General features: G+C 41.4%; 1 protein-coding gene across 2 annotated transcripts; it reads left to right on the forward strand.

Annotated features, from left to right (window-relative positions):
- Positions 1–4,972: 4,972 nt before the first annotated feature.
- On the forward strand, positions 4,973–6,121 carry LOC120719732 (putative uncharacterized protein MYH16). 2 transcript variants are annotated; one of them, XM_040009183.1, is made up of 3 exons: positions 4,973–5,375; positions 5,470–5,616; positions 5,740–6,121. In XM_040009183.1, exons 1-3 carry the CDS (start codon positions 5,181–5,183, stop codon positions 5,890–5,892), a joined length of 495 nt encoding a protein of 164 aa, XP_039865117.1. In that variant the 5' UTR covers positions 4,973–5,180; the 3' UTR covers positions 5,893–6,121. The 2 variants fall into 2 exon arrangements, with proteins under 2 accessions (XP_039865117.1, XP_039865108.1); XM_040009174.1 differs by having other exon boundaries at positions 4,979–5,387; positions 5,740–6,118.
- The last annotated feature ends 2,891 nt before the right edge of the window (positions 6,122–9,012 follow it).

Raw genomic sequence — 9,012 nt, forward strand, 5'->3', positions numbered from 1 at the left:
ACGTGTAGATTGATTCGAAATGGTTCTCATGTTTCCTCATTTTTCCGAACAAGTAACACAGGGACATGTTGGGTGGCCAAAAGCGTAACATACTGACGATTTGTCACCTAGTGTAACATTTGACACTTTGAGAGTGAGAACGTGTTGATGTGGATTCTTAATATGAAATTATAGTTTACATACAAATATCCTTATAGTCTGAAAATGACAGTACAAATATCCTGTCACATTTGATCTCTGTGAGGTCAGAGGTCAAATTTACAAATGAATACCTCTTATCTGTGACCTACTCCTACATAAGGTTTGTGTAATCAGAGTAAAACGTCTGTGCAATGTTTTAATACAATAGTTGCTACTAAAATCTTTGATTTTGAAAAGAATGACAAACAAACACGTTCAGTCTAAGCTGAAAATGTATACATTTGTGTGACAATGAAAACACGCAGAATTCACAATATAATCTTTTTTGGATCTTTTTATTGATGAAAAATACATTTAGAGTGCCCAATACGATAAGTTGTGTATTAGATGGCACAAAACAAAACCCCAATAATTTGACAATTGCCTCTGAGCAAGCACTAGGCGACGGTGGGGAGTAAAAACTTCCTTTTAACAGGGAGAAAACTCCGGCAGAACCAGGCTCAGTGAGGAACGGCCATCTGCCTCGACCGGTCAAGGGTTTTTAAAATGAATCGATTAGATGTTAAATAAATTGAAACTGAAAATGCTACGTCCAGATGAAGAGAATCTACTTTTAGGGACTTACAAAACACTAACCAAGTATTTTCTGCCTGCGATCCATACAGCATGACCCGCAGAGAGAAAGAAACTTGTGATGAAATGTTCACTTTCCAATACAGTGATGGCATGCTCCTTGAAAACCTTTACAATTACATCATCTGTATGTTTGTGGCCTAATTCCATGAATGTCAGTATGACATCTGGCTCTTTCCATTTCTCTATTAAAGAGCTGTAAACCATATCACTGAGGAATATCACATTGTCGATTTTGATTTTTTTAAGTCTAGGCCAGAGTTTTATGAACAGCCGTTGGGTGATGGCATCAACTTTTTCAGTACAGCAAGGTGAACTGGCATTGTTAATGACACGCGTCACCACCTTCTTGATAGAGGTTTCCACAGATAATCTGTAATTTTCCGCCTCTTCAGCATCACACAGGGCTGGATTCTGCATAGTGTCGATCAGGTGATTTTTAATGATATCGACCGTCAGTTTTCTCAACACTGGGTCCTCGTCGTTCAGTAACATCAGTAAATGTTTTTCTTTACAGAATGTTTTCTGACGTAGCTCTTGGTAAATGGCCCTGTCGAGATCTTTCAGTTTTTTTTATGTATATGCAGATCTTTGATCCTGTTGTCAGACAACACGTGTTTTAACAGGTACCTGTGGAGTTTTTTAGAAGGTTTGTAGTGCGAATTCTTCGCAGCCCGTGTGAGCACAGCATCAATGAGTGCGCTCACACATTCTTCTTCATCATCATCATAATCGCTGACAGTAATGCCAGATGATGATTTTTTCTCCACTATTGGAAATATATTACTTTTAAATTCTTCTAAAAGTGTTTGAGAAATGGTTTTAGTTTGTTCGTCCTCGTCATCCTCGGCTCTAACGCACCACGAGAAGAACCTTGCCAGTAGGTTTTTACGGAAGAGGTGATCTTCAAATATGGAGATGATCACCTCTAGGTACGGCTGACCTACGGCTAGCGCAATGATCACGAGATCAGGGCTAATGTCCAGCCGCTTGGTGATGTCTTTAAAAATCACCTTTTCAAGTTTTTTAATCCGCCTTTGTGTGATTTTGAGAGGCTTTTGCTCAACTTGTGCCCACAGAGCTGTGAAGAGGCGCTGCTGAATCATGTCAGACGGCGACACCTTTGCCTCTTTGGAGGCACGTGTAACAACAGCATTTATTAGCTCTTTAACGAGCAGCTGTTCTTCTGACACTGGAGGTTCCTGGAGAACAACTGACTCTGGATCCCCCGGATTCTGTTGCTGGTTGCACGACTGAGGGCAGCACACACAGTGCTTCGATTTCCCCTCGTCGCTCTGTAAAATGTTTGCGCCAGGGACGACACTACATTCAGTGTCGTCTTCAGTGGCGCAGCTTTGAATCGCATCGGTCGTTTCAATGGCAGAATTCATATTTTCAAATGATATAAGTTTTTACAATCTGGACTTGATGAGTTTGTGTCTTAGACATTAATCTCTCTTACTCCCTCTGACTAAACTTACCTTGTAACTAACCCTGTGCAAATGCTTCTATTTATAGACTTTGACCAAGGTGATGTCACACAAGACATGAAAGGATCAAAGGGATTCTAGCGCTAAGCCCCGCCCACATCCGATATGACGGCGACGTGACGTTACCCTAGCGACCGCTATACAATGGCGATCCTCAGTTGTTGGGATTGAGTGAAACTTGTTTGGATTCAAACATGTAGCCTGCTGGTCCACTGCTGTAACCCACAGCAAATACTGTTAAAATCCTTCCTTTAAAGTTAGAATGCCAAGCGACCCCCCCCTCCGACCCTCACCCACTGTGTTGTTGTCGGGTTTACGGCTGGTAAGCTATGCTAATTTAACTGTTTATGTAGCTTCACTCATTCACCTGCAGACACAGACGGCTATCAGAATGGTCACACGTCTTCTTAGAGGACGTTCCAGGTGAACACGCGCGGTGAGTTACAGCCAGCGAGGAGTCACGCAGTTTTTGCGTGCATGTCTGTGCTCGTGGACATTTGTGAGCAGAAACACTTATTATTAAATTATGCACTTACACTCAGAGTTAGAAATGAAATATTTGTATTAGAGGGAAGGAGTATAACAAACTATAAATGAAGCTAATTTGCACATTTTATTCTGCTTTTCTAATCAAAAAATTGTTAATGCAAGAAAAATATCCAAATATTAACAGGAAAATCTCAAACCAAACTCTTACCACCCCTCTGTAAAATCAATATTTAATATCAATGACTTACATGAAATACAGTTAAGTAATAAAATGAAAGAAAACAAGTGAGCACTACTGCATATAAACCCGACTAGATACATACACATATACACTTGTGCTAACAATTCAAGAAACATTTGGTATATTTTATATCCCCCCTCTGTCCTTGTTTCCGGATCCTTGTAGTACTTTGGTAGTAGTATTGTGGTCTTAGGAGCTGATGTGTCAGTGGAAATGAAAACAGCTAAACTGTGACAGCAAAATGTTAAGAATACATATTCTTACCCAAGGTGGCATGCTGTGGCTTTTACAGAAATGCAAGCGGAGATGACCACCTCAATTTTTAGAAGCACTCCTTTAATAAAAGTAGCAATGAAACCACCTTACTACACATGAATCTGTATTATTGGCAATTGCTCTTAAAGTATCAAGAGTATTCTGCAGAACACATTGTTCCCCATCGGTGTTATACGCTTATAAGGTTGGTCTGAATTTAAATGCTTCATATGCTGTTTGAGCTACAGCAGGGGTCCCCAGTCCAAGAGGGCTGGTTTCCTGCAGGTTTTAGATGTGTCCTTGATGCACCACAGCTGATTTAAATGGATAAATTACCTTCTCAACACGTCTTGAAGTTCTCCAGAGGCCTGGTAACGAACTAATCATGTGATTCAGGTGTGTTGACCCAGGGTGAGATCTAGAGCGATACGCGTTTTCACGTCAAAAAGTCGTCATAAACAAGTCTCCAATAATACCAGAAAAAGTCGCCAGATTTGTCGCTAGGGAGTCTGAAAACTCGCTAAATATAGCGACAAAGTCGCTACGTTGGCAACACTGCTACTGAGGAGCCTCGCGGAGTGATACGTACTGTGCTTCAACGTAATATTACCGTATTGTGTGTGTATAAGGACCATAAATGGCACCTGTTAAGAGACACGGTTATTGAAGCGGATTTCAAACTCCAGGCTGTCAGTCACGAACTTGGAAGAGAGCAGCTGTGAAATCTGTCTTTGTTATTATGCTCAGCGTCTTTTAGTTTACATTTTGACTGCACAATTGTGAGCTCTTTGTTATGCACAAAAACAACATCGTTTTCTTTTATTTATGGAGCATTATTATTTAATAAATGCTCATAATTTATTTTTGAGTAGTTTTTTCATGTACATCTATGCTGTATGTAAATAAAAGTGCACATGTGACATCTGGGACACAGCTTGACTAAGAACTCTCTTTTTTGTTCTTACCTTATGGCTTTAAAAAAATATCGAGATATATATCTTATATCGCCATCCAGCTAAAAAATATCGAGATATGAATTTTGGGTCATATCGCCCAGCCCTAGTACTAGCACCTCAAATAGTACCATATAGTACTGCTCCTATTCGTTGTTTGGCTATAAACTGATAATATTAAAAGGAGCGGGGGGCCACACTGACATCATAAACCGGACAGCTTTTGACTTTAGTTTACACATTTATCATTTTAAATTTTTTACATTGATGTACTTTTTAACAATATAAAAATATTATATATATACCCACACATAAACTGACACCACTGATGGGCTATGCTATAGGCATGCTTCAAAGCGACTAAATACTGTCACGTCACAGGACGCACATCATGCAAAGCACTCTAAAAACCCTTAAATAGGGGTGCTGCTACCAGGGCACTATCATTCAGTTGAGTCCATGCATCGGAACCAGACACACGAGGTAAGAGAAAACACTAAAATGTATTCAGATGACATTAACACAGCCACTGTGTTTCCCTTCTTAGATGGCTTTTTTGATCAACTAAACATGTCGCAGGTGCGATCCATGCTGGTTGGTCGCCCAGATGACTGCACTGTCCAGCTAATGTGTCACATGTCACATGTCAATATAAGATGATATAAAAACTAATTATAGGATTAAGGATTTATATTTACGTGCTAGTGGCTAGACATTTGCACATGCCTTTGCATGTAGCACACTGGCATATGCAGAAATATGACAAAACAAAGTTATGAGCTGTATGTTATACTCAATGTAACATACAGCTCATAACTTTGTGCTGCAGGCCAGACAACTTTGGTTGTCTGGCCTGCAGCACATTTCTGCTTTTATGGAACTTTTGACAAACAGCAAATTGTAACAGAGTGTGTCTTCACTAAACACTCAGTGGATAAATATGAAGCCTTCCTGCACACAATAGTAGATACTCTTTGCATGCAGGTGAAGGAGCTGGAGCTGGAGCTGGACTCTGAACAAAAGCGGCACGCTGAGACAGTGAAGACGCTGCGGAAGAACGAGCGTCGGCTGAAGGAACTGCTGTTCCAGTTGGAGGAGGACCAGAAGAACCAGCAGAGGATGCAGGAGCTGGTGGAGAGGCTGCAAAACAAGATGAAGGCCTACAAGAGACAAGTAGAGGAGGCCGTACGTCACCTCATCCTCTTACTCTGAACACGTTTCCAAGCATGGTGTTTGTGGGCTTTAACTCACACTGCTGTCACTTCAGGAGGAACAAGCTAACATGAACCTGGCAAAGTACAGGAAGACCGTGCACGAGCTGGATGATGCCGAAGAGAGGGCGGACATTGCTGAATCAGCGCTCACCAAGATTAGGACCAAGAACAGAGGAAGCTTCGGCAAGGGATACTCCTCCGTAAGTATTCTCTGGAACAGTATATTATCAGGTGTATTACGCGGTTTATTAAATAATAACTCCATGTTAGCCTCTTCTACTAAGTACTTGTTCTGACTCTAAGGCCTGTGTCTGTTCTAACAGGGTTACAGCACTCCGTACCCAGGCCGAGTCCGGTCACCCAGTTCAGTGGGCTCGGAAGGCGGAGGAGAGAAGATCCTCAACGATGACGAGGAGTCAGTCAGCTCCCTCATCCCAGCCTATCTCAACTCCCTCAAGAAGCTCATGATTGATTAGGAGCATGGCTTCAATTTCACCATCATCCCCCAGAAGTGAAGCATGGTACAGTATGAAGTTTGAAACATCCAAAAGGTTCCATGGGTGGAACCTGACTTTTTTTGTGTATGCTGTACATTCCTGTTGCGTTTTCTACAATGTACTTGTGGCTTCCTCTCTGAGTGAAAGCTCATAGCCCTGACACATTCCAGCTTTATATCCCCTTTTTATCCATTTATACTGTAACATTTGTGTGTAAGAACTAATAAATGTATTTCTAAGTGTTCCAGATTTCCAAATATCTAAAGAACAATCCTCAGGTTGATTCTCAGTCTGGAACACACCATTTTATATGAGATATTGTATTTGTTTAATACATAAAAAGCCAGACAAGACAAAGCATCAATAGTTACAAAATAAAGCTGGCACCCAGAAACTGCAGTTCCTCTAATGGCCACATGAGGCTGTTCAAAAGCAAGTCAATCCACTACAGACTTCCAAATCAAAATGTGCAACTTTACTGTACTGACATATATACAGGGTGGCTGAGGCTATTCCAGACATTTGTGCTTTAGCAGATATCCTTCTCTTTCTGTAAACATGCAGAGTTTATGGATGCAGCTTGTGGATGGGGCTATGTGAAAAAGTAACTGCCCCTCAAACATAGTAACTGGTTTGAGGGGCAGTTACTTGGGATGGAGCGTTTTTCATACATTTCCAGGAAGGATGTTGTTCCTCTTAGTAAATAAGCTCATTATTTAAAATCTGAATTTTGTATTTATTCCGGCTCTCTTTTTCCGATGTGACCATCAGGAATCAGGAAACTACTGTTTGTAAGGCAAGGCAAGTTTATTTGTATAGCACAATTCAACAACGAGGTGATTCAAAGTGCTTTACAGAGACATTAGAAACAAAAACAAATAAAAAGCATGTAGTCAATGTAGTCAAGATTTCCTACATTTAAGCAAATGCGTGACAACCTTTAAGATAAATAAGGTTCAAACTGGCTGCAGTATTTATTAAACCATACATGCAAGAGGCTACAGGGAAGTTTTTGAGTCCGTACATAAGTGGTGACTTAAATACAAAACACTTTTTTTCATGATTAACTTTTGCCTTATAAATGACTTCAGTCACTATCATAAAGTGCTACTGAGATGCTGTCAGCACATGGAGTAGTTTAGGCCATTAATGTCAGTGTATTTTCAGATTTCAAATGTATCTGTCTGAACTTTTCACTGACTAAACCTGTAACAAGACCTGACCAAATATGCTGTTGAATGTGAATATGTTTTTTTAAGGAAATAAAAGACCTTTTTTTCCCCCCATTAACTCTGTTTTCTTGCTTTTTTTCTTCATTTTTTGGAAACAAACAAACCACAAAGCAACGCATTGAGACATGAAATACGTATTTCCATTTTATTTATGAAAAATGACAACTTTTAGCTGTTAATGTACAAAAACATCTCATTTGTCTCTTTTTAGTAGTCAAGCAGTACTAAGCAGTAATACTGGAAAAGAACATTTGGTATGGCATTTAGCTTCTGCAGTACAGTCACCAAATCCAACTGACGCAAATGATACATATTCCAAAACTATCACCACCGAAGCACTTCAACCTTACAGTACCATCTAAATGCAAAACATGTTGCAGCAGCACAGAGACTTTGAAGCTCAAGGGAGAGCCTTTTTTAGATACCTGCAGATAAGAGAATATATCAGGAAATACGTACAGGGCTTTGAGAGTCTCAGCATTTCCGGTTTTCGACAAGTGTCTCCATCTCCAACTCCATCACATCTGATCTTAAGTTCAATTCACAAACCAGAAACAAATCATATAAATAATATATATGTAGTGGCACACGTGGGTATCTGAAGTCATTTCCGGTGCTGTGCTTAAAAAAACGTGAGCTCCACCGTGAGAAAAACGCGTTATTTTCATCTGCATTTCAAAGAGCTGAACAGCTGCGCTGAATGACAGAAATGACAAAGTATTTTAAAAATCCACACGGCTGAAAACTTTCACGTATAGCTCGCTTTAACGTGACCACTCTGCTAGCCGAGTGAAGCTACACGCACATTTACGTTCCCGTCGCTTACCCGCCATCACGGACAGCCTGGTGACAGCACAAACTATAACGGAAGGGTTTTAAAAGTATTCCGTGTCGGTGACAGCAGTGGACGTGCAGGCTCCACGTGATCTCTCCCCGCGTTTCACATCCATGCGGCTAGCGCCGGTGCGTTTGTGTGACGCTGTTGCTAGGCATTCTTTTTAGAAGTGGGCGGGGCTTATAGGCATACTTCAAAGCAACTAAATACCGTACTGTCACGTCACAGTACGCACGTCATTACAAAGACCTCGAAAACCCATAAATAGGGGTGCTGCTACAGGTACTGTCATTCAGTTGAGTCCATGCATCGGAACCAGACACACGAAGTAAGAGAAAACACCAACACGAAAATGTATTCAGATGACATTAACGCAGCCACTGTGGGTACCCTCGTAGATGGCTTTTTTGATAACTTAAACATGTCGCAGGTGCGATCCATGCTGGTTGGTCGCCCAGATGACTGCACTGTCCAGCTAATGTCTCACATGGCTGCTCAGATGGTGCAGCTCTTCCCGGAGTCAGATCACGGAGCCAGAGAAGGCTTCATAAAAGAACTGATCCAGGTGTTGTTGGGGAGATTTGCACACTGCACGTGCACCCAGTCAGGCAGCCAGCAGGACAATCAGCAGGTCCCACAGACAGAACAACCAGAGAAAGATCTGGAGTCCTCGCTGTCTGTGGAACCTTCACAAATGGCAAACACAGAAGCCTCAGAGGCTGAAAAAGCAGCCGTGGCTTCTGAGGAGCAGAAACCCTCTGCTTCACCTCGAGGTGACGCAGAGGGAAAAGGGCTCATAAGCGTGGTCCTTCAGGCTGTCCTTTCCCAGGCTGCAAAAAAATCCACAGCCTGCCCATCAGACTCCCTCCACCAGCGCCTTTTAGATCAAATCTGCTCTGAAATAAAAACAGCAGATTTGACTTTATCACCAAAGGCCCTACAAGATCTTGCAAAGGTCATTTTCAAAGACTTTTGCAAGGAAGCGCTCTCCAACCCAAAACACACCTTAACTCTATTGGATGTAAGAGAGCC

Source organism: Simochromis diagramma, unplaced genomic scaffold (genome assembly GCF_900408965.1).
Source record: "Simochromis diagramma unplaced genomic scaffold, fSimDia1.1 OVJJ01000320.1, whole genome shotgun sequence".
In the NCBI taxonomy this organism is placed as follows: Eukaryota; Metazoa; Chordata; class Actinopteri; order Cichliformes; family Cichlidae; genus Simochromis; species Simochromis diagramma.